Consider the following 26,161-nt stretch of genomic DNA (forward strand, 5'->3'; position numbering starts at 1 on the left):
CGGCGGCTCCTCAGACTCAGGGAGTCGGCCAGGTCACCGCTACTTTCATAATAATATGACATCAATGGTCTTTTCCCCACTTATCCTCAACAAGTGAAAGTGAAAGTGAAGTTGCTCAGTCCTGTCCAACTCTTTGCGACTCCATGGACTGCAGCCTACCAGGCTCCTCCATCCATGGGATTTTCCAGGCAAGAGTACTGGAGTGGGTTGCCATTTCCTTCTCCCTCATCACAAGCAGGCAGAAAAGATTTCCAGAAGCTGTGTGGCTCGTGAGGCTGTCCACTCTGATGTTTGCATAGGTAGCCTCAAGTTTTACATTCTTCTGAATTTTAATTTTTATAAGGTAAATATAAAGAAGGCTTCTCTGGTGACTCAGTGGTAAAGACTCTGCCTGCAGTACAGGGGATGCAGGTTCCATCCCTGGGTTGGGAAGATTCCCTGGAGAAGGAAATGGCAACCCACTTCAGTATTCTTGCCTGGAGAATCCCATGGACAGAGGAGTCTGGTGGGCTATAGTGCATGGGGTCGCAAGAGAGTCGGACATGACAAAGCAACTAAATAATGACAACAATAAATATAACCTACATAAACAAAAGTTAGTCTTAATTCTCAATTTGTTTTTCCCCAGCAAGAGGGAATCCTCAGTTTTTAAGACCTTGGGACTTCCTTGGCAGTCCAATGGTTAAGACTTCACCTTCCAATGCAGGGGGTGCAGGTTTTGATCCCTCATCGGAGAGCCAAGATTCCACATGCCTCAAGGCCAAAAAAACAAAAACAAAAACAAAAACCACAACCCAGTACATAAACAACAGAAGCAATATTTTAACAAATTCAATAAGCTTTAAAAATGGTCCACATCAAAACAAACAAACAAAAGTCCTAGACCAAAAGGTTTGAAAACTACTAATCGGGGATAATGTGTTAACCACAACTCTACAGAAGACTTGATCCGGCCAGTGGGGCGGAGGCAGACGTCTGGTTGTATGATCTCTGGGTCAGAATGTTCCCCAGACATAAGCCTCCTGAGTCAGGATGACAAGGCTACTCCAGATTTTTAAACAGCACTTCCCCCAGTGGAGATAAGTTGGAGCAAACTCTGGGTGATAGAGAGGGACAGGGAAGCCTGGGGTGCTGCAGTCCACAGGGTAGCAAAGAGCTGGACACAACTGAGTGACTGAACAGCAACAATCCCCTCCATAGTGAGAAACACCATTGGCTCACTCCCTTTCACTGGTGTAAAGAATTGTTAGTTGAAAGTACTTAAAAGAATGAAAAAAAATTCAAACCAGGAGGATGAAATGATACATGTCTTAAAAACATACCAGGACTACATGACTTGTAGGGCCAGTGATAGCTCCAGCTAGCCTCCGGTCACCAAGGGTCTACAAAAGCTAACGAGAATAGAGAACGGTAATGAAGATTCAGAAGATGAATCATTATTTGAATGATTCATCTCTCCCCAGGAGAGATGAGGGGAGGAGGCACGCACACAGCCTGCCCTTTGGCCAATACCCAGTCTACAAATACATCTCCTTGTGAGGGCCTGTAAAAAAAGTGTCACCCAACAGGAGAAAAAGAACATTACCTCTGGGAAAAAAATTTTCTGTACGATATAGAAAAAGCTATCTGCATTAGAAATAATACAGAAATAAAATCCCTCAAAACTAAATCAGCAGCATGATGGATAAACCCCCTCCCCCCTTGAGTTTCCAGAATGAAGAGAAAGAAAACAAAGATGATCACAATGAGGAAAAATATGATAAATATGGAGAACAAAGATCAATCTAAACATTCCAGATATTAGAAAGAAATCAGAACAATTACAAGTGAAAGCCAAAAAAAAAGTTGAAAGCTTGCCTGATTAAAAACCAACCAACCAACAAACACCAAAATATAAAAGCCAACAGGGCTTCCAAGATTCTAAGCAAAATCAATAAAGAGACTCAGAGCTAAATAAATCCCAATTTCAAGACTACGTAACTTCAAGACTTAGTGTAAAGCTACAGTAATCAAGACAGTGTGGTATTGGCATTAACACAGACATACAGATCAATAGAACAGATGGGGAGTCCAAAAATAGACCTACACATACATGATCAATTGATTTTCAACAAAGGTGCCAAGACAATTCAGTGGGGAAAGAGAAATCTTTTCAGCAAATGGTGCTAGAACAATGGATAGCCACATGCAAAGAAAAAAAAAAAAGAACCTTGACATCTACCTCACACCACACACATACATAAAATAACCCAATAGATTCACAGAACCATTCCAGAAAAGAGGAAGGTATAAATGATTAAGTCCAGGCCCAGGATTTGATACTTTTTATTTAAATGCATCTTGACTGGCCAGGTATAGAGTGGCCTCTTAAAGAAAAGACAGGAGAAAATCGTTGTGAACTTAGGTTTGGCAAAGACTCCTTACACAGGACACAAAAAAGCACAAACTATTTTCAGTTGGTATACAGGACTTCACCAATACTTAAAACTCTTGTTATTCAGAAGGTGCTGTTACAGAAATTGAAAGGTAAGCTAAAGACCTAAAGAAAATATTTGCGAACACACATCTGACTTATAACTAGGATACATGCAGAACTCTTACAGCCTAATAGAAGACTAACAAGCCAGTTCTAAAAAGACCATATGATTTAACAGACATTTCACTAAAGAAAGTACACAAATGGTTAATCAGTACATGAAAAAATGTTCAGCATTACCAGTGAGTTATTAGGGAAATGCAGATTGAAACCACAATGAGATGTTACTACACATCTTTCAGAATGACAAAAATTAAATAGACCAACAATATCAATTGTAGACGAAGATAATGAGCAATTAGAACTTCTATGTGCTGCTAGTAGGAATGTAAAATAGTACAACCACTTCAGAAAACAGTCTGCAGTTTCTTAAAAACTTCAACATACCCTTGGTACAAGACAGCCATTACATGGATAGATTTTCACTCAAGAGAAGCAAAAGCATATGTCTTTACAAAGATTCCAATACACATGTACTGGGCAGCTTTACATGTAAAAGTGAAAAACTAAGAACAAGCCAAATGTCCAGTAACAAGTGACTGGATAAACACGTAGTGGTCCAGCCATATGATGGATACTACTTAGCAATCAAAAAGGAACTGGTGATACCTGTAAGATGGATAATCTCAGGATGATGCTGCTCAGTAAAATAAGAAAGACAAAAAAGAATCCACATGGTATGATTCCATTTGTATAAAATTCTAGAAAATGCAAACTAACCTATAGGGTTAGAAAGAAGATCTGTTGCTGGCTGAGGAGAGCGGATATATTACTAAGGAGCACAGAGAAACTTTTGGGGGTGGTGGATATATTCACGATCCTGATTTTGGTGATGGTGTCACAGGTGTATACCTACCTACACCAAAGCTCATCAGGTTATACTTTAAATATGTGCGCTTTATTGTGCATCTAGTATATTTCAGCAAAGCTGAAAACACTTTCCTGATCTTAGAAAAAAAGACCTAGGTAAAGAAGCCAATGAGGTTCCCAGTATTCCAGAAAGGGCAGTAAACAGAGACCCATGATGAATCCCAGCAAACACTGACGGTGACCTCACACCTTTCCTGTTACACGACATGCTGAAGGCTAGGGAGCCACAGAGTTAGGAAGGGAAAGAATGCTCAACAGATGAAACATTCCTGAACCCCAGGTTGTCTTTTATATGTGAACATGACAACAAAGAAGATTATGAACCTTTCCCTGAAAGAAATACATTAAAACATGCTCCAGGTGATTCAAAATTAAGACCTAAGAATGGGGAAGTAATGGGACAAAAAGACCAACGTTTATTCCCTCTCTCTGGAAACGTAGCCTGAGGAAACAATCTGAAGCATGAGAGATGACTTACTTAAGACAGAAACAGTAAAATAACGTTCACTGACATTTTCACAGGGCTTACCCTGCACAGGCATCATGTGATCCTGCTTGAATCCTATGACCAGGCACTGAGATCATTTCTACTGGACAGAAGGTCTCAGAAAGGTTCAGCAGCTGCCCTGAGGGGGGCACAGCTTGGATCTGAACCCTGATGGGGCAAACTACAAAATTCAGCTCTGAGTCACGACTCTCTACTCAAAAACTGGAAATAACATTATAAGATGTCAGAATGCTTTACAGACTTAAAATGATGTTTACAGGTTTTCTGGGTGGAACTGGGGGATGGTGCTTATGACATGATGCTAGGTGAGGAACTCGGGCGCAGGCTGTGTGGGGAGAGTGATCTTGGCTACAGCAAGAGGCAGAAACTGGATCCTTGGGGTGGTGTCTGTAAGAGCAGGGAACTGGGAAAGTGTTCTTATGATGCTAGCGAGACAGACCAAGGAGAAGGAATGAGCTGGACATTTTTATACTAATGTTAACATGGTCAGATCTCAAAGACATGGTTGTTAGGTCGAAATAAAAGGGAACAAAACGAAAACCAAATTGCAGAAAGACATACGAAAACCACCCCAAGAATGACATCTTCCTACTGGCAACAGATACACACATGCCCCAGGATGAAAATGACTTGGAAGGACGTGCCTGCTCAGAGCAGCGATGGCCCTGGGTTCACGGCAGGACTATGCCCATGGTGTAGATGACACAAATCACCGTCTGAGGTCAGAGCAAAGATTTCTTCCCCTTGCTTTTCATATATTTTATGTTAATTTTTTCAATGAGAAATTATTTTCCTTTTTATCAGAAAACAAAGATGGCAGACAATAGGAGAATTCTGCAAGAGCTAGGGTCTACAGAAATGTCCTGCATGGCACTCAGTGCTAACGTGCCTGCTGGGGTACAAGGACCAGAGATAACGCGTGCAAAAGAAAGTCACAGAATGGGGGTAGGGATGGAGGATGAATGTATTATGCAAAAGCCAGTGACTGAGCTAAGGTGGGTAGGGGAAAAGAAACACAGCAAACGGCTAAATGAAATTCCACTTTATTCCTGCAAAACACCACTGGGAAGAAGTCATCTGTGACACACAGCTTCTGTGCCAGGTGTAAGGACGTGCTTAATGAATGCCATTTAATGAAGAAAAAGGCTCTTATAAAACACCTGGCACAAGCGGGGTGAGGGAGCCACAGGAAGGGGGACCTTGGCCGCACCTGCTGGCATTTTAATAAGCACCTTCTCGAGCGTCCGCTCTCCAAGGCTGGTCAGTGGTGTCAGAACCAAGGTCCCTGACCACTGCCCACACTCGCTGACAGTCTGGGGAAGCTGATTTCTTAAGGACCATATGCTCAGGTAACGGAGCATCAAGGAAGCTAATTAAAATGAATCATTTTCAGCTGGAAGGGCCTGGCCAGCATGCATAGCCTCCTCGAAGACTTCACAGGTAGAATCTCTGCACCAGGTCCCCTGTGCTTCCAGACCGAGATCCTGAGTTACCCTTCAGATCCTTGCAGACCCAGGGAGGTGAGAAAACAATGCATTTTCTTGTAACTAGGTTCTACTAAAATAGAGAGTCAGCTATTTTAATGACCTGGGCCCTAGAATATTTTTAGGTGAGGTGATTTTTTTTTCTCCCTCACTGACTTGAAGTCTGCCTCAGAAAGTGCAAAGTTTACTACCCTTTCTATTGATGAGATTTGCTTTGTTTCTTTTTGTAAATGACACCAGCAAAGTCAAGTGAGGTTTTATAAAAACCTAACAATGGACCGATTTCCTCTGCAATGACAAGTCACCATCTCAAACTTTCCATGCCTAGACCTGAAACTTAATTCCAAATATGGCCAATAAATTGATGTCATCCAAGGGGAGACAGACCATGGGGTCCAGAGGCACCTGGAGGTGCTAGAATTGATATGTTGTGACCAACACAGACCACCGGTTTTTAACTGAGCTCCTACTGTATGTCCCAGCACTGTGTTTGGCTCTTGAGAGGTTTTTTGTTTTTTTTTTTTTCAAATGATAAGTGCCTATTCCTAAACGAAAGAAGCCAATTTGAAAAAACTACATGCTGCATGATTCCAACTCTACAACATTCCGGAAAAGGCAAAACTATGGGGACAGGAAAAAGAGCAGTAGTTGCCAGAGGGGCCACAGGGAGAGATGAATAGGAAGAGCACAGAGAATTTGGGGGGCAGTGCAAATACCATTTATGATAATATAACGATCAACATATGTCATCATACGTTTGTCCAAACTCATAGAAGGCACAGTACCAAGAGCGAACCCTAAGGTAAACTATGGTGATTACACAGTGACAGCGTAGGTTCCTCTTTTAAAAATAAAAAGGAAACAGCCATTCTGGTGAGTGACAGTGATCATGGAGGAAGCTAGATGTGGGCGTGAAATCCCTGTATCTATTTTGTTGTAAAGCTAAAACTTCTTTAAAAAATAAAGTCTTTTAAAAATGGTTAAAAAAAAAACCCCAAATCCAATTAAGACTCATCATTCCCTTTTAGATGTATCTAGAAGTAAACTGAAGCTTCCCTCTATCATAAAGTACGTGTGTGATCAGTCGCTAAGTCGGGTCCGACTCTTTTGCAACCCTGTGGACTGCAGCCCATCTGGCTTCTCTGTCGGAATTCTCCAGGCAGGAATACTGGAGTGGGTTGCCATTTCCTGCTCCAGGGGATCTTCCTGACCCAGGGATCGAACCTGAGTCTCCTGCGTTGGCAGGCAGATTCTTTACCACTGAGCCACCAGGGAAGCCCCTCTATCATAAAACTTAAAAATCCTAAATATCACAAGATATACAAATAGAAAACTATAGGGCTACTTGCTTCAGTTTTAACACAATGGCATAAAACAAAACAAACATTTGTTCAGCAACTAACACACACCAGGCCCTCGACTAGGCCCTGTGAAGTACCTAGGGACGTACGTGGGAGTAGTGGTGTTACCTGCCAAGTGGGAGGAATGTGGTGGGGGAGAAAAGGCTGGAGCAATGGAACAGCGACAGCAACTCAAGAGTCAAGACAATGACCTAAGACTTGTTACAAAGTAAGAGAGGGGCAACAGAGACTCCTGCAATGAGATAAGTGGGACATTGTTTCTGATTCAGGGTTGGAAGTGGCTTCCTGGAAGCAGGGGACCACTGAAGGTTTTCTTCCTGGAATCACCAGTGAACTGTGACAGTCATCCCTTACTGAAAACTTGCACTATTCTTCATGCTTCTCACTCACCTCTTGTCTTCACAGCCCAGGGGAGGTTCTACCGGTAGGAAGAAAGAAGGTTCAGAGAGGTTAAGGAACCTGTCCAAGGTCACACAGCTAAAGGAATTGACTGAGCTAGGATTTGAGGTCATGCTTTTTCCACTCTGCCATGTTTTCCACCCTGCTTTACCAAGACGGCAGAAGCACGAAAGTATAAATGCAGACTTGTTCATTTTCCATTCAAGCAACCCATTTGCCATGATCAATATAACTTCAACCTACCGACTTGACTATATAATGAGTTTTCCTCGTGGACGACAACCGACACATTCACAGACACATGCACCCTCCAACCAAATCACTCTGCAGTGGACCAGGAATAAAAGGGCTGCCTCTGCAAGACTAGAAAATTTCAGTCCCAAACTCCCCAAGTTCCTAAACGCATAACTTTAAACTATGTGCAGCTCGACAGCATATGGCAAATCAATTACTAGTTTAAATCTTAAAACAAAAACATGGCAAGTGTGGTGCAGAAATAATCAAGAACAACGGTTCAGTTTAGATTACAGTGGGCCACTAGAGTTTTGAATACAATTAATCATCATTCCAGGCAATGGGAAGCCATATTGACACTTATTCCTAATTTGAATATTTAATTAGGGTGAAGTTCTTCATCAAATTATCGCAGAACTGGGAGAAAGCCTGGAAGACTTACACGATTACTATCTTAACCCCTTCCCAGCTGCTCACCTGTGAGCGCAGCTCTGCGGGGGAGCAGGCCGGTAACCAGCCTGATGCTCTTGGAACTCTCTGGGAATGCTAGCGATCAAGGCTGAAAGGGGCTGGTTGGGGACAACAGAAAGGTCTTAAGGGGACTGGCAGCTTGTGTCCAAAGGAAACTCGGAAACAAACCCTGGACCAAGACAGAAAGTCACACACATGGGTGCCCACTGTGTGCCCAGCATGGCACTTCCATGTGTCTTCCCATTTGATTCTCACAGCAACGCTGCAAAGAAGGTGTTCTTATCCCCATTTTACAGACAAGGAAACTGAGGCTCAGAGGAGTGATGTAACTTATTCAACATGACACTGCTTTTGAGTAGTCTTAAGGCCGAGTTACTCATCACTCAAGCACCCCTACCTTGTATTCATCAAAAGTAACAAATAGGACACTTAACAGTTAACAGAAATGTATTTAAAGCTGCATTGTTTTGCATTGTTGGTTTTCTGCATCCTGCAAATAAACTGGAGGGGAAGGGCAACAGACCCAGGCCTCCTCAAGCAGCATTCTAAACTTCAACTCTTGGATTCAAAATGCATCCCTGAGCTCCCCAAGCTGGGACATCACTCTGCCACTATGGCCAGCTGCTCAGAAGCTGGACAAAGGGATGGGTAGCAAAGCTTGAAGAAGTGGCCTTGAGTTATTGCCCATCTTGCCCCCTCCTCCCCACCCCGACCCTACATAAGGGGGCCGTGCCAAGGTGGTCACTGTGGAACACCACTGGTGTCAGGCCAGGGGGTGAAGATTGGTAACGGGACAAGAAAATGAGAATCTGGTTTTTTTCTTTTGAAATGGCAGTGGCTCAGCAATAGCCTTTATAACTACGTATCGGTTTGGACAAGAGAACTGCATTTCCTTAAGGTCTTCTTTTTCACTGTATGAAAAAGACTTGACGTTTCGCAGCCACCATGAACTTCTGCATGACCAAAAGTAACATGTTTTCCCGTGCAGTCTCTCCCCTGGCCCCCAGAACGGGGACAAAGGCTGACTTCGCACCCTGCACTTGGCCATGGTGGGTCCAGAGATCTTTCTGCTTCCAGACTCCACAGAGGAGCTTGGGGGGGAGTGGGAGTCCTGATGGTTTCCGATCAGTGGTTCTCTTCTAGAAGCTGGAGAAGGGCTCGGTTACCCTCTTGTGGACGTGGACGTGGCCAGAGCTCCTCTGGCAGTGGCCACTTCCGGCAGGAAGGGAAGAGCTGGCCATGCAGCCCCCGTTGCCCAGCCCCGCTGCCCAGCCGAGCGGGCAGTGGGAAACCTGGGATCCAGAATGTCTCCTCGGCGCCTGCTCCTTGCGGGAGCAAATGGCGTCGGGAACTTTGAAACTTTCCTTTGTATATTACATTAATCCATATAAGAAAATCTCTTTTAATGAGGAGTGATGTAGTTACAAACTCTCCAGAGCCATAATTAGAGCAAACTAATTGAAGTTGTGTTTTGACACACTTTCCAAATTCACGGGTGCCGGATGACATATTCACAACAGAGCTGCTGCACAACCATGGCGACGGCAAAATCATTAGGCTAATAACACTTATTTGCATTCTTCTCATGCCGGCAGCTCTCCCTTAAATACTGTTTCTGCTATTGCTCCTTTACTGTAAGTTTCCACGGAAAGATATTAACAGTAATTATTAGTCCTTTAGTGGAATTTTAATGTTAAAGAATAACAGCCTGCATTAACAGACACTGAATGCCAACTCGTCTCCGTAACCGCCGCTGGACGTTCGGGGGGCTCAAGCTGCACCCCAACCTGATGACACAGCTTCAGTGCCACTGAGGGCGACCATGCAGCGCCCACCCCAGCGCGACCTAAGTCCCAGCTTCGTGACACAGCTTCAGCACCACTGAAGGCAACCACGCAGAGCCCACCCCAGTGCAATCTAAGTCCCAGCTTCTCAACTATTCTGTTTCAAATGTTTGACAATGAAAAAACAAATTTTTTTCTTTAAGTACATTAAAATGAAATAGTTAGACATTTTTTCCAAGCAGTTAAAAAAAAAATTAACAATTTACAACACGGTCTTTGGTAATAATACTAATGAATTCCAGGAGGACATGCGTTAACTACTCTGCCACCGCCCTTTTTGGTGATTAAAGACAGACTTGGAATAACTGGACCTGAGAAAGGCCAGCAGGGGTGGGGCGGGCCTGATTTGTAAATAGAGATGCCCTGTTTGCCACCAACAAGGCCAATTTTTTGGATGCTTAACTCACACACACACACACACTCACACACACACACACACACACACACACACACGGAGGAAGACTCGACAGTTCTAAATAATGGTTATTAATGACTCCCGCCTCTAGACTGACAAATTACTTCTGAAATTTAGAATCGGAGAGGTATGAAGAGTGCAGGAAACATGACAGGAAACGCTGGCAGCACCGAGCTCCTGCTTCCTCCATGGGGTGGGGTGTCCGGGGGTGGGGGAAGGCCAGGCCCTGGAAAACAATGAAGGTCAAGGGCCCGCCTCTCTGGGCCTTTGGAGGTCCTACCGAGGCTATGACCACAGCCATCCCCCGCCTGCACCTGGGCAGGTGACCAGCATCTCACCTCCCAGGCACGTGGTAACAGGGAGGTGAGACCTGGTCCCAGATCTGATCCTCCTGCCCACATGCCGGCATCAACAGGTCATGCTAGTGGCCTCCTCACTGTATCCTTAGGGATGGGCTGGACAGTCACTTGGATGCTGGGCTTCTATAAATAACTTGGGATCAAGAAAAACACCCACCATGTCATTTGTTTTGCAAAATTCAAGAGAAAACGGAGGCAGAGGGTGGCAGTGTCTTAACTAAAAATGGGTGCTTGTGTAGCATTTCAACGTACAGTATCCATACAGTTCGGGACATATGTCTAATCTCAACTGGGGACGGTTTAGTTGAATGAAGAAAACACTTTCTTAGAAAAACGTCGAAGACTGTACTCCCTTAAGGCTTGGGAGTTTTTGGTTTCTGAAACTACCATCCTTGGACCAATCTGCTATTTTTCAAGTCACTGATTACTCGACAAGCAAAAAAGAGGGGAGTGAAAAAAAGGGTGGGGGGAAATCTAACTTTCATAGCTGCAGCAATGTTCCAAATCATGGCATTTATGCACTGCATTTAAGTTTTATTACACTTGAACCCTGCAATGCCAAAACACCTACCTCCATTACAGAAGGGAAAAACCAAGCCGGGGACTCGGGGCACCACACGTCCATTCCAGATGATCCAGTCTCATCTTATAAATTGAAATATTTAAAGAGTCTCTAAACCTCACTGACCTTGCTTTTAAAAACAAGGAACATATGGGCACTGAGAGCTTTTCATCTTCTTCCAGCCTACTAAAATATCCGCTTCTCCAAAATTCAAGGGTAGCAAGCCTGCCAAAACTCAGATTCATGAAAGGCCCCGTGTGCGTGAGAGCACAGGGAGGACAGGGAGGGGCCTGGGGCGGAAAACAAACCCTCGTAAAGAACCCAATGCACATTCTTCCCCTTCTTGCCCACTCAATGTCAAGAGCTGTGGAAAACAAAGTGAAACAATGACTAATTGGGTGGTGGAATGTGGGCCCTGGTCTGGAAGCACTGATGGCTGAGTTTGGTCTTGGCTCTGCCACTGGCTTCAGGAGACACTGAGGTGGGGAGGGCTCTAAATTCTAAATGCCTGAGGCTCCCTGAAGGCAGGGAGGGCAGGTTCCCTGAAGACAGGGACCTGGGCTCTGATCCTGGCTCCTCCCATCCTAACCCTCAGCCCTGGGGTAAGCTGCCACCTCTCCAAGCTTCTTATTTCTTAAGATAAGGACTCCATTATTCACCTCACTGCACGGTTGTAAAGATTAGAACGATTAAACACAATACGTAGTATTTACACAATGCCTGGCACAAGATGCTCAAAAAAAAAAAAAAAACCCTGTAGCTGAAATAATAATGATGGTGGTGATAATTGTATTTATTCTGATAATTATTAATATTATTATTCAACTGGAAACAAAACATCTGCTGCTCAGAAGGGAGTTCAAGTTGAATGCCACCCTACTCATGGGCAAAAGCCCCACCCAAGGAAATCCAAAGGCCTTTGAAAAGTTACTACAAGCAAAGAATTTTATTAAATACCCAAATTAATCGTTGAAACCCTGTCTTGAAATAGAATAGCGGTGGGGGGGGGTAGTTGGGGGGGCAGGGGCAGGGGGGCAGCACATGCAGGAGTGGTGAAATACCAGAAAATTCCACTTCACACTCATTTTTCCTTTGTTCAGCAGCTGGATTTACACAGAGAGGCCCAGGTGAAATATTCCAGAGAGCTACCTGCAAATAGACTGCCAGCTTCCACTCTGATAAAAGGTAAAATATCCTCCTCTAAATGGTCTGGTTCACAGAACTGACCCTAAAGTGAACTGATAAACCTGTTCTGACACATGGAAAACTATTTTCATAATCCTGAAAAAGACCTTTCTCCAAACCCCAGAGCTTACACCCACTGTGCAAAGAGCACTGGCACACTTGAGAAGCAGACACTGGAGGGAATCATTTCACATTTATAACCCTGCCTTCTGGGGCAACAGCAGCAAGCCTGCATAACCATCATAACCACCAAGGAAAATAAGACAGTCACAAAGTCACAAAGATCACACGTTTACAAGCAGATTTTTACCTTGTCAAAAATCTGACTCGGGAGAGTGACAACAGAGAAGGCTTGCTCAGAGGTGGGAGCTGTATTGACTACTAGTCAATTCTTCATTAAACAGAAGCTCTGACTTCCCAAGAAGTCATATTAAAAATTAATATCAAAAAGCATATCGCTCAGCCTAACTCATCATTCATATCTAACAATACCAAACTGTATTCTAATGAAATTTCACCTTCAGAATTACTCTGACACCCAAACTAAGCTGGGTATTGTTATAAAGGCAGCCCAGGCTTTGCAGCACAAGCATTTCAAAGATATTCAAATAACCTCGCTCTGCAGGTCTCTTTCACACCACTCTCATAATCACCAGAATAAATCAAACCGCTTGTAACCCTGCGTAATCAAGGGCTTTGAAGCTGGTCGAGGGACCCGCTGGGGTATGGCTCCCACATGTTCTCCTCAGGCAGCAATCACAACTCGAGAGGACTGGCCCCCAGCCAACATCCACACGTCTCCTGGGAAGAGTGCCGCCCACACCACAGGCTCTGGGAAGTCCTCTCCAGTGGCTGCGAAGGAGCCTGGAGAAGCTGCACCCCAACCACCAGCCCCTAAAGGTACCTGCTTCGCTCCCCAGGGACATGCTTCACACCAGGGAGCCTGTGACCTCCAGCATCAGGGCACGAGGACAGTCTGCCAACCAGGGGTAGCTCATCTGCTGCTGTTTAGCCACTAAGTCGTGTCTGACTCTTCGCGACCCAGTAGACTGCAGCACGCCAGGCTTCCCTGTCCTTCACCATCTCCCAGAGTTTACTCAAACTCATGTCCATTGATGGGGTAGCTCATCCATGCTTGGGTTCAAATCCCAGCTCTGACACTTAGTAGCTGTGTCATGTTGGGAAAGGAGTGTAACCTCCCTGATCTTAGTTTCCACATTTTGAAAAGGAGGGAAAAAACAGTACCCAACTCAAGAAGTGTTATAAGGATTAGATAAGCTTTTCTTTGTAATGCACTTGAATAGTGCCTGACACCTAGAGAATGCAAGTATAAGTCTCAGTCGGCTGGCCGGCTGGCTGGATAGATGGAAGGAGAGATGCATATGATACCTACCTGGTCCTGTGTGTCTAACCAGCTCACTTTATACATTCAATAAACATTGGCCCCCACGTGCCAGGCATCTGGAGTTCAAAGGTCCCTACCATTTTAGAGCCACACCATTTTCCACTGAATACTTACAGTCTCCAATGACAGGATGCAGCCTAAAGTACCTGGTAAATTTTGATATACGTGATGCAATGTTATCATCTCTATTTCTGTGACTAGCCTTTTCTGAGGCTTTAAAGGAGGGAAAAAAAAGGAATGTGAGACTCCCTGTCATCAATAAGCCAGCAGATCTAGTCACAAGACCAAATATAAATAAACACGGCAATGACAGGGAAATGTGAAATGCCAAACTGCAGGATGCGGGCAACTGGAGGGGAGGAAGGCCTTCCAGAAGTGGCGAGGGAGAGGCCAAGCCTGGAGGCTGGACAGGACCAGGCCTCCATACTCTGTGGAGGCCAATCTGCTGCTTTCAGGGGGTGCAGGGGCTGGCAGGCGGCGAGGCACACAGCAATGGCCTGAGCAGAGATGGGTGGGGGATAAGGACAATGTGCCCAGGAGCCAAGAGGAGATGGGCTTGACTCACGTGAGACCAGGTAACAGGCCAGGGAAGGCTCTGAATTGGAAGAAAAAAAAAAAAAGGACGTGTGTGTGTGTGTTTGAAAACCCCAACAGGATGGGAGGCGACCTAGGGCTTTAAAGTTCCAGACAAAGAATGTAGTGTGTGCTATTTAGGAGAAATTAATACCGAGCCCCAGGAGCCTCAAGTCTAAGTTTGATTGCGTGTTCTGGCTCCGCCCCCTCCAGCAGGCTCCTCTTGGGGATGCCCCTGGAGGCTGGTGCTTTTAGCTGGCTGGGTGGGTGGGTGCCCGTGAGCAGGGGGAGGCGGCGGCAAAGCCGCATTACCATCTCCATCTTCAAAGGATGGTCACAGCAGGAAGGATACAAACACGTGTGTCCTATTTTCAGACTGAAACAAAAAAGGCGTGTGGTGTGCGTGTGAACAAAAAGGAAGTCTAGTTCTCCTAAGTAAAGCCAGACTCGCAGCTGTGCCTGGACCTGCCCTGCAGACGGGCACGGTCCCACAGGCCCTTGCTGGGCTCACGCACCCCTGAACTGTTGCTACTGCGGAAGTGGAGCTCAAAATCCATGTCCTAAATTGCTTGCTATCAGGAGGTGGGGGGAAACGTCACCAGAACTGGCCCTTGGGCTTGCCTTCTAATCTCACCTTCATGTGGGACCCATGTAACCCTTCTCATACATGGTGAACCCTTGTTACAAAACAGCTTTCAACTTGAAAATGAATTCCCTCCAATCCTCTGCACTGGGCTTTCTCCTTTTGTTGTTCTTTAGTTGCTAAGTCGTGTCCAAATCTTGGCGACCCTGTGGGCTATACACAGCCTGCCAGGCTCCTCTGTCTGTGGGATTTCCTAGGCAAGATTACTGGAGCGGGCTGCCATTTCCTTCTCCAGGGGATCTTCCTGACCCAGGGATTGAACCTGCAACTCTTGCATTGGCAGGCAGATTCTCTCCCGCTGAGCCATCAGGGAAGCCTTCTCCTAGTAAAGCTACAAAAGTGGTGAAACTGCCAGGCCTCCTTATAGGCAAATGTCCCCTTGCCAAGCCTGCTGCCCCTTGGGGTGGGGGCAGGCACCTTGGCTGGAAAGGGAAAAGAGCCTCCCTGATCTGTGCAACCCTGGGCCTCCCGTTCAAGTCCTGCCACAACTGGTGTGGTCTAGTCATACAAAGAGCATCTTTACAAACAAACATGGACAGAAGGCAGCCCGAGGATTTTAAGCCAGCAGGACTGCAGCTGGTGAACAAGGCTCCGTCCCCGCTGTCGGCTTATTCCGTGGGTAGATCAAACGGCTCGGTGGATCCTACGTCCATAGGAAGCGGGGGCCAGGGGGCCAGGATGGAGCGCGGCAGCCTGCAGGCTCCTGACGACCGATGTGGAGGGGGGCCTGCATATGCGCGGCCTGAATGCTAGATCGCTGCGGCGGAATGCTGCCTCTCCTTTAGGAGGAGCCATTAACCTTTCAGATGACAGCCCTGGGATGGCAGTGACGGAACCATTTCTGAGGTCAGCGAGGATCTATGTTCTCAAAAACCTGACATGGACATGCGAAAGTTGTGACTGAATCCCGGTGTCCCTGAGTGGAAGAGTAAACGCGAGTGACAGATCCTCTGCAATCAAAATGCCCCATTTCCCAGAGTATCTGTCACAGATTGATAACATCCACGCAAAAAGTTAAGTACAATTATGTCTGTCACTAAGAAACATACCTCGGAACCTGTGACTGACAACTTGCTGGAAGCTGACAAATCACCGGAAGATTTCTGAACAACTCGGAGCAGCGCCGCGCACCTTATAAGGGAGGCTCAGCCCCCGCCTGACTGGGGAGAGGCTCCCAGGAGGCTGTGCCCTGTGGCTCCGGGAGGGAAGACGACATTTCCTCCCGGGGCGAGGGGTGGGGTGGGGGTGGGGAAACAGTGTCTGTGGAGGGTCACAGGACCTCAGACTAAGGCCTGAGGTCTGCGGGAGCAGAGTTAGGGGGCAGCTCCCCCCTGGGGACTCCCAGCCAGCAGAATGGGCAGAAGGAGCTGCTGGAACCAGTCCGGCTGCACCACACAGGGCTCTCCGCCGCCACCCCACAGGTCCCAAGCTCCGACCCACTGACACTGGTTCTGGATGAGCTGAAGGAGGCCAGGCTAGAAGCACTGGGCACGGTGTGAGCAGACCCGGGTGTCAGGCGCCCACTGTAGCACCCCATGGGCAAGGGGTCTGCAGCCCTAATGTGCAGGCCAGCTGAATCTGGATTCCTGAAGATGGGGCTGGAGAGTGGGACACATTTCTTAATGGGCTAAAGAAGAACCGCTGAAGGCCTGAAAAATCCACTTGCTGTTTGCATCCTCCCAGCGATGGGTGCACACGGCCTCCTAAGCTGGCTCCTTTAATGCCACGGGGTTTTCACCCTTGGTAAGTTCTCTTTATTGACTTTAAAAGGTTAAGCCCAAATCTACCTCCTGTGACTTCAGTCCAACTCCAGGGGCTCCCAAAGCCCCAGCCCCACCTGGAGGCACTTCTACGCTCCCTTCTACACGGTAACCATTTGGACATCTGAAGCCAGCTGTCCCATCTTTACTCAGATCAAAACTCAGCGATTCCTTGTACTCAAGCTCACTGCTCGATTTACGTTAACTTCTACAAGGTGACCTGTCCCACTGTGCGCATAAGGCTGCATTCATTCCACGCACCCAAGGCTGTGCCCGCTTCACACAGACTGCGGCTAAGCCAGGTCTCCTCAGTTTGGCTCCCGCGCAGGTGGATGTTTTGAACCGTGGGGGGCCCTGTCCGTTTTCACCCATCACCTTTCATCTTCTGGATGAGGCAGGATGCTCTGACTGCAGAGGAGACGTGGGGTATTGATTCTGCCATTCAGCACATCAGCTCTCCCTAATGACTCTGTGTCATCTGCACATTTGATAAGCATGCCTCTGATGTCTTTATCAAGCTACGGGTTCTACTGTTCTGCAAGCCGGGGGGCAACAACTCACCAGGGCCCCTCCTGGGAGGGCACAGAACCGTTCCCTCTCCCACACGCTGGGGCAGCTGGCACTCCATCAGCTGCAAGTCCTCCCGCCTCCCCGAGATTTTCCAGACCTTGGTACCAGCAGAAGCTGAAACTTCTCCTCCTGGCAGAATCACATATGAGGGCTGGGGTGGGGGCTGCCCAGGCTGAAGGGGGAAGGAAGGTGCTTGCTCTGTCTGCACCCATCCCGATATCAGAAGGGCCAGGACCCAGGGACACCAGTGTTTGCTCACACGCACCGGGCTGACCCAAAAATCTGAAGCCAGCCCAGGAGGCGGGTGGGCACGTAGGATCATGTCCAAGGCCCATGGCCAGGCCCAGCCTGCGGGTCAACGTTCGTGAAGCAGATGGCAGAGGACGGAGCAGCGCTGGGGCCCAGGGAGAAATGGAGGCTCCAGGCCCCTGGGGAAGAAGTGACACGCCCTTCTTCACGTGGGTAAAACTGCCAAGAAACGAGTGGAGAGATGTGCGTGTGAGAGAAAGATTCGCTGGACGAGGAAGAGGAGCTCTGCCAACACACCTTATCCTGGATCTTGCCATGAACTTCAAACACTCTGCCCCATTCGCCGGATACAGCCGAGGGGCCTGCCCATCCTGAAAGGACACCACCACGTCTGGCCCCGCAGCTGGCATTCTCTGCAACAACAGGGAAGAAACGGGCAGGAAGCACACGTTCAGCGGGGCAGTACCTGCCTCTGGAAGGAGAAGGCGGTTCTGTCAGGACCGTGAGGTCTTTGGATGGTAACCCACCATCTTGCCAACTGCCCCTTTGGGCTAAGATCAATAGGGGTGACAGCTCTCCAAAAAACGACTGGAAGTTATTTGAAACTCGAGTTAACAACAAAAGAAATGAAGGCAGAGAGCACGCTTTTGGCTCTTGAGACATAAACTCAAGCTCACAGAGGCAACAAGCCCTGCTACTGGCTCTCCCTGGCTTCCTTCCCACCCCCAGGGAAAGAAGAAATTGGGAAAATAGCCCGCGGCCCTTGCTTCCAACAGCCTGCCCGTCCTCCAGCCTCCTCCACACTTGGTCAGTAGAGGGCACTGCCTCACCACGCTCTCACTGCAGCCCTGGCTTTGCAACTTGATCCCTGCGTCCACACAAAGACCACAGCTGAGGTATTGCTTGTGCTTTCACAAGAGAAAGCAGCAGCGAAACACAGACTTTGCTTTTTTGTGATATGATAGCACTTATGTAAAAAGTACACAGGAAAACGACTTGAAAGAAATATACCCAAAGGTAACGAGCCTTTGCTTACTGGAGTCAGAATTTGTCTTTTTCTTTCTTTGATTATTTTCTATGCTGTTTTCTACCAGCTTGTCTTCCTCTCAGAATCAGAAAAGCCTGAGGAGTCTTCAGGGGCTCACGAGTCATCTGCGGTTGGAGTTGGGGAAGCCGCAGCATGGGGTCCCAGGCTGTTGGAGAGGCATTTCCTGCATAACTGAACGTGTCTGCACCTGGGCTGAGCTCAGGAAAGTAACAGACACTAGACACAGTCCCCGCCTTCCAGAAGGTTACAACATGATCACAAGGTGAAGGGGTAACGGCTGAGAAGACTCTGAGGGCAGAGCCTGGCACAGGGCATTCAGGGAAGGCTTCCTGCAAGAGGCAGTATTTGAGCTGACATCCGAGGCAGGGAATGCGAGACATATCGGACGCACAAGCGTCCACATGAACAAAGGCGCAGAAGCACAAAACAGGAAAGGAAAAACAGGCTGCTGGTTCTAAGTTGGAGGCTTTTGGATGAGAGAGACCATTCCTGGGAACCAGGCACAGAGGCCTCCATTCCACAGGCCCTCTGCAGGCCCCCAGCGGGAACACAAGCGTCACCCACAGCTCTCTGCCAGAGAGAAAGCTGCCAGGTTCCTCTGCTGGACAGATCACAGGATCTGAAGCCACACGGAATAACACATTCATCACTTCACAGATCTTCAGAGGATACTCTGAATTATCAGCATTTCATTAAAAAAAAAAATCAAACACATGCAATAGGAAAATAATACAAAAACTGAAGAACATTAAAAAAAAAACAACCCTGTTGAATTAGGAGGCTCATAGGTGTGTGGGCCACCTATAAATGACTGCACAATGAGAGAGGAGGCTTGGGACAGACAAGGGAAGCGTTAATGTAACATTCAATTATCCTACTGCACCCTGGCTGACTTAACTTGGTCAAATTAGAATACATTTTATATTGACTATTTTGACATTTGCTTTATTTGGCAAGTAAAACGAAACTGATCCAATTTTCTTGCAGCCACTGTAAACCATAAACGGAACAACAAGAGGTTATAAAATGCACAAGCCTTACAAGGCTCCTTCTGACGTGCTACCCCCAGCTTAGACCCTCCGTGGCCCCTGTTCCTGCATCCCCTGGCTTCAGCTCCCAGTGACTGTGCTCTCGTGCTGACCGGCTAGCTTCTGGGCGGGAAGAGCGCGCTCCTGCTGCCTTAACTGGGGTAGTGGAGCTCTTTATCTCACAAAAAGTTAAACCTGCCCAGAGGTGGCGCCTATTTCTAGGCCCTTCCAGACCATATGATGTCAACAGGGAGCAGCTGTAACCTCTCCGAGGTGATGGGTCCGAGCCAACCCCGGGCACAGGCGATGGGTCCAAGTCAACCCAGGGCACACCTGATGGGTCTGAGCTGACCCTGGGCACACGTGATGGGTCTGAGCTGACCTCAGGCACACATGATGGGTCTGAGCCAACCCTGGGCACACGTGATGGGCCCGAGCCGACCCTGGGCACACGTGATGGGTCTGAGCTGACCCCGGGCACGTGTAAGGGGTCTGAGTCGACCCTGGGCACGTGTGGAGGGGTCTGAGCCGACCCGGGCATGTGTGATGGGTCCGAGCCGACCCCGAGCACACGTGATCAGTCTGAGCCGACCCCCCAGGCACGTGTGAGGGGGTCTGAGCTGACCTCGGGCACAGGTGATGGGTCTGAGCCGACCCCGAGCACATGTGAAAGAGATCACAGCTGTGACGGTGCTTGGGGCAGTGAGAGAGGAACTCCAAAGGGCTGAACTGAGCTGCTTGAGCCTCATACTCCTAAAGACACAACTCTGGGAAGCTCTGGGGAGCTGTTCACTTCTCTTCACCTCGAAGTGAAACTAGAACTTACTTCTCAAGTTTTAGGTGAGGCCAGGGATAGTTATGATTAACCACCACTCTTGGTGTGTGAACCTATCTTGAGCGAGAAACACCTGTCTTTCCGAAAAGTCCTGAAGGACAGGCCTCTGAGCTGCCAGCTCCGGCAAGCACGTTCCCCTGAAGGCAGGGGAGGCTCAGCGGAGAACAGGGCGTGAGGGACCAGCCATGCCGCTCTCTCCTCTGACTTCTGGGGTGCAGGGTGTGGACCCTGGGGCGTGCGCAGGGGCAAGCGCCCAGTAACGGCTTTGTCCTGCTCCTGACCGATCCTGTCACCGCTGTTCGCCCAGATGGAAGCTCTGAGACCCCCTCTCGTTAACGCTCATCCACCTCCAACGGCACTGCCTCACCACTTCTTACCTGCTCGTTTACTTTTGTAATTCCTTTCTCAAGTTCAGTCTATCATTGCTGTTTGCTCCTTGTCCTCAAATAATTTACTGCTAACGATGCAGAGGTTTTTGATCAGATAGAAAGTGTTGAGACTACTACTCCGGTAATCTGCTAATACCAGATTTCTGCTCCGGCGGAAATCAGGTTAAATCAGGTACAGAGACCAGTCTGCTCAGCCACGTTTCTTTGTGGAAACAATTATTAAAATGAACAGCCCTTGAAAAACTTCTCGCTATTCTCTCATACCCAAACTACCTGTTTCTTAGTCTGCACCTCTTTGGGAAAAGAAACAATATGGAAATGAACAAAACCACTTACCAACTCTCCTAGAGTGAAACGAGTTGCTGGCTAAGGCAGAGAAGGAACTCCACCTTCCATGGCTAGCCTTCCTAACAGCGAGGCTACAGATCATGTGACTGGTTGCAGCTATGAACTCTTTAGAATAACAAGCCCATTTTAAGCTGCATATTCTGCTATTTTAGAAGCCTGCAGAATATGTACAACAGAGCACAGAATGGCTTTTACATTCATGTAATGCGAAGATTTCTAACCGGTTTTGCAAAATTTCCTCTAAAGGTATATTGCTCCGGCAGTGTTTCTGCAGATCCTAAGTGGAGGTGTTTAAGAAGTTACGCAGGGGGACCCAAGACCACATTCCTCTGGGACATGCATAACAGAACCGTGCCACGGACAGGGCCTCACCTGGGAAGGTTGGGGGCTGGGGTGGAAGCGACGGATGATGGGGAAGGCGTTGTGGGTTGAGATGAATCATGATTTCGTGGTACTCGGCCCATTCGATACCAGATCCCCATGCTGTTCAGCTCCCTTTAAGAGAAAAGAGAAATCCTCATGGAGGCGGTTTAGCATAAAATGACCTGAGCAACAAAGCAGACTGACTCATTTCAGAGGGTCATGGCCTCAGACCTCAGGGAGTCGACTCTGGCCCGCGAAGGTGTCACGGTGCAAAGCCTGAGGTGATGGCAACTGTCCCAACCCCGTAGGCCTGTCGGGTGTGGTCATCTTGCTCCATCCTGGGGCCTGCCATCCTACATATATGCTGTCAACGTGTTCCTCGGTTCTGAGTCTGCAAAATTCTTTTTACTTTGTCATTTCATTGAGGATATTTGTGCCATAATCCACTTCAAGAGGGCAGACCACCTGTGCCTGGTGTTGAACTGCCAGAACGGGCCCCACCCAGCTCCAGGCCACGCCCCTCCTCCAGGATAAGGCCCTTCACTGTCCGTCATTCTCAGGGCCTGTCTGGGAGACATCTTTGCATCACAAAGTGCTAGGCGTGTGCCCCATTGAACCACCACAAGTGAGGGTGGTGACAGAGGGGCTGACAGCTGGCCATGTCTGTCTTCCTGTTACTTGACCGGCACACCTGCCCAGCCCCACCCCACAGTCAGGTGCCCATGAGACAGGTGCACTCTTTGGAATTGTAACCGGATTATCTCAGCCACATCCAACTTCCGACTTCTCGGCTGCCCCATAGATCCACATCTTGGGATGTAGAGGAAGGTCATCTCTCCAAAAAACGAGGACAGATTTGCTCAGTGGATTCTTCTGGTAGCTTCTCTGTATCAGTACACTGCAGGAACTATTCTCAACCAGTTGTGTCTTATTAGCTGGTTGAGTCTAATCAGCTGCACTGACTTTGCCACCTCTCGGTCACGGCCACAGTCAGGCCTTGGAGGAGCTGCTCCTGGTCTGAGGTTTCTGTCCCTCACAGCCGACAACCCCAAACCTTTGCAAAGTAACCTGTAGGGCTGTGCCCGTTTTTAAGAAAAAGTGACTTAAGAGTTCTAAACACTGAAATTGTCTTCCTCTGGAATAGAATTTTTGCCCCCAGATGAAACAAAAATATACTTTATTTAGCAATCTTCTCAAAATGATATAAGAAAAGGATTCTAGTTTTGATTACCAAGACATATATGGTAAGAATCTATTCTTTAGAATTGCTTAAATTGGTTAAAAATTGAATCTTTGAAAAGAGTATAGGGTGTAATTTTAAAAACCTGAATACACATAGTAACTGAATATACATAATAGATGTAGCAATTATTAAATTGTTGGTTTCTACTATTTGTATGTAAGTGGCTGCTTCTAAGATACCTGAAGTATGGTTATTTTCTTAACTGTTTTCTACTCTAGTAATCTTGTTTACATAATGAGTTTAAACCGTGTTGCAAAATGGGAGTTTTGAGTATGTAGAAAGGGTGTGATCACAGAATCCTTCTTAGGGACCTCAAAATCTCAGAGAAGAGCATTCAGATTCCATAGCTGAAGAGTCAAACAAGCTGTTGTGAACCAAGATGAAAATAAACTCCATTTCTGTGACACTTGCTCCCCAAGTGCTTCAAGCAAACACTACTATAGCTGGCTATATCTATCTATCTATCCACCTATCCATCTATATATCTACCTCCCAGCCTGTGTGCAGCCTTCACGGAAAGGCTATGGCTTTTCAAGTAAAGAGGAGGGTTTAGGCTCAAATGAGCAAGATCCAGGAAGTTGACCTCCAAAGTCAAGTGGAGAACGCATCCCTGGGGACCCACAGGGACAGCCAAGAAGCCTGCAAAGCCAGCCAGGGAGATGGCACGTGGCCAAGAGGCCAAAAACCATCTACCACACTGTTAATCTGAGAGACCGAATTTCAGAGGCCTGATGGGTGAACATCTGTTATCTCTTGAATAGCCAGCACCCCTTCATTCCCCTTCTGACTCTCTACCTCCCCTCTGCACTTGGGAAGCAGACACCCCTCATTCCTAGTTGTCCCCATTTCTTCACCAGCTGAAATAGGTCTCACCCATAGGTTTCTTGTTTGTTGCTCGACTCTCCCTTTCTGAATACCAGTTCCAGGGGAGCAGGCTCTTTGCCTCACTCACCGCCATATCCAGGGGCTTTGGCCCTGTGCACCAAACAAGATGCTCCCTGAACTGTGACGGGGTGAATAAACCATGGGGAGAGTTGAGGCCCCGTGGCTGGAAAGGAGGCAGCCCCTTGGCTCGAGGCATCTGGAAAGACCCCTGAGAGCCTGAGGATGAACACATAGGAGGAAGGGGGAAGGAGAGCCCCCTAGGTGGAGCAGGTGGCGTGAGCACGGGAGGAGAGGTTGGGAGGGTGGTGTCCTGGACCGGCTGTCGTCTGGGCGGGAAGGGCAGCGAGAAGCGCTAAGGCCGGACGGAGGCCCACGAGAGGCAGGCAGCCGAGAGGCTGTGGGTCACACAGGTCTCCGGACCTGGCCCCTGGGAGGGACCTGAGAGCTCTCGGCAGACGGCAGTGACGAGCCTGGCCTTGCTGAGACTTACCCAATGAATGTGTACTGAGGCGGGGCCTGCTTGGTCCGGCCCATGATCCGGATGTCACAAATGGCCGCTTCGGTTGAATCCCGTGGGATAAATTTAATGCACAGCCTCTTCTTCCTAAAAGCCACTTCCTCTGAAGGAAAGGACCACAAAAAGGTATGAGTCTTCCAGAGGTGCCCACATCTCTATTCTCAACACCATGTCTCCCATCAGGTTCCCTTCCCGGCGGTGGAAATGACCGGTCATCCAAGACGCCCGACAAAAAGGCCGGGATGCCGCTGCTCCGGCCTGGGGCAGGGTCGCAGTGGACAGTCTCGGTCACCCTGCTCTGCCTTCAGGGCCTGATCCCCGACGTCCACTGCCGGGAAGGGGCCCACAGGGCACACACACCCCTCTGCCAGGAGGAGCCTGGGATAAATCCACGACTGCAACCTGCTTGCTGCTCCAGCCCTCGGACACAAGCACACGGACGCCCCCAGGGTTAACACAGTTCACTACACAGGCCTTCTCTTCTCTTTTTATTACAGAGATTTTCAAGAAGAAGATGAAGTCGCTCAGTCGTGTCCGACTCTTTGTGACCCCATGGACTGTAGCCTACCAGGCTCCTCCGTCCATAGGATTTTCCAAGCAAGAATACTGGAGTGGGTTGCCATTACATTCCCCCCAATAGAGAGAACAGGAAATAAGCTGAATCCACGTGTTCCTATGAACCCAATTCAATACTGTCAACAATGGAGGAACCCTCTCGTCTCCTCCCCTGCCCTCTTGAGCTCTGCGGAGATTTAAAATGACTCTCCAACACGATGTCATTTCACCCACCAAAATCTTGGAAGGCATCCAGGGCAGGCTAATATATATATATATATATATATTTAACCATAACCATCTTAATAATAAGATGTTATTATTCTTAACAAACAATGATTCCTTAATATCATCAAATAGTCTGCATTCGGTTATCTCCATTATCGCAAAAATGTCATTCAGCTGTCGGTTTATCTGGACCAAGATCCAAACACTGTCTGTGCGTGGCACTCGGTGGTTATGTCTCTTTTGTTCTGTGGTAACCTCTCCACCTACCCTTCACCTTCAGAGCACTCACAGGATGGAGAACTCGGGTCATCCATTCTATCTCCTGTAACGTGGCTGAGTGAAAGCTTTGATTCTACTCAGGTTAGACAGCATAGGCAGGAGCACTCCACGGGTGGTGCACGTACATCTGATGGGTGACGGGATGGATGAAATGTGATGACACTCTCGGTGGGTTTTAATGCCCTCAGCCTGGTGCCCTGGTTATAAAGTCCCTAACACCCTGCTCTGGGTGGTCTTCTCATCCCCTGATGACCGTGCCTAGATCCGTAACTTCATTAAAGGTGTCAAATAGCGATTTTCTAACTCTGTCATTCCTTCTGCATTTATTAGTTGGAATTTTTCTATATAAAAAAATCTTTCATTCTTCAACTGCTCGGTCTCCCTGAAACACACTCTAGTACAGGAAAGGACAGACACATCTGTGATTCTTTTCTCTAATTTATAAAGTCTTAGGGTAATGAGTTGGAGAAGGCAATGGCACCCCACTCTAGTACTCTTGCCTGGAAAATCCTATGGACGGCAGAGCCTGGTGGGCTGCAGTCCATGGGGTCGCTAAGAGTCAGACGCGACTGAGCGACTTCCCTTTCACTTTTCACTTTCACGCATTGGAGAAGGAAATGGCGACCCACTCCAGTGTTCTTGCCTGGAGAATCCCAGGGACTGGGGAGCCTGGTGGGCTGCTGTCTATGGGGTCGCACAGAGTTGGACACGACTGAAGTGACTTAGCAGCAGCAGGGTAATGAGTGGCTGCCTAACAACCACAAGCAGTGACCACCCACATGGTTTTGGTTTGTTCATGTGTGGTTTTTAAACCACACATGATGAGTTTCAATCAATTGCAGCCATTCAATACATGGGACAGATCTGGGTTAAAATTCCAGCTCCATCATTTTCCAGCACCCTAATCTTAGGCAAGGGCCTTAACTTCTCTGAGCCTTGGTTTCATCATCTAAAAAGGAGTTAATGAAGCCTGACACCGTAGGGACATGGGGTGGATGAAACATGATGACGCATA

The 26,161-nt window shown here is 47.8% G+C and overlaps 1 protein-coding gene across 1 annotated transcript in view; it reads right to left on the reverse strand.

Moving 5' to 3' along the window:
- Positions 1-21,444: 21,444 nt before the first annotated feature.
- Positions 21,445-26,161, reverse strand: part of MVB12B (multivesicular body subunit 12B) — an 87,301-nt gene continuing 82,584 nt past the window's right edge. Inside the window, exons 5-6 of the mRNA XM_068981446.1 lie at positions 24,058-24,187; positions 21,445-21,571 (exon numbers count right to left, since the gene is read on the reverse strand). Of these exons, the coding sequence (XP_068837547.1) occupies positions 21,445-21,571; positions 24,058-24,187 (257 nt within the window). The remainder of the gene's footprint in view (positions 21,572-24,057; positions 24,188-26,161) is intronic.

This window comes from Capricornis sumatraensis, chromosome 1, assembly GCF_032405125.1.
Source record: "Capricornis sumatraensis isolate serow.1 chromosome 1, serow.2, whole genome shotgun sequence".
Lineage (NCBI taxonomy): Eukaryota > Metazoa > Chordata > Mammalia > Artiodactyla > Bovidae > Capricornis > Capricornis sumatraensis.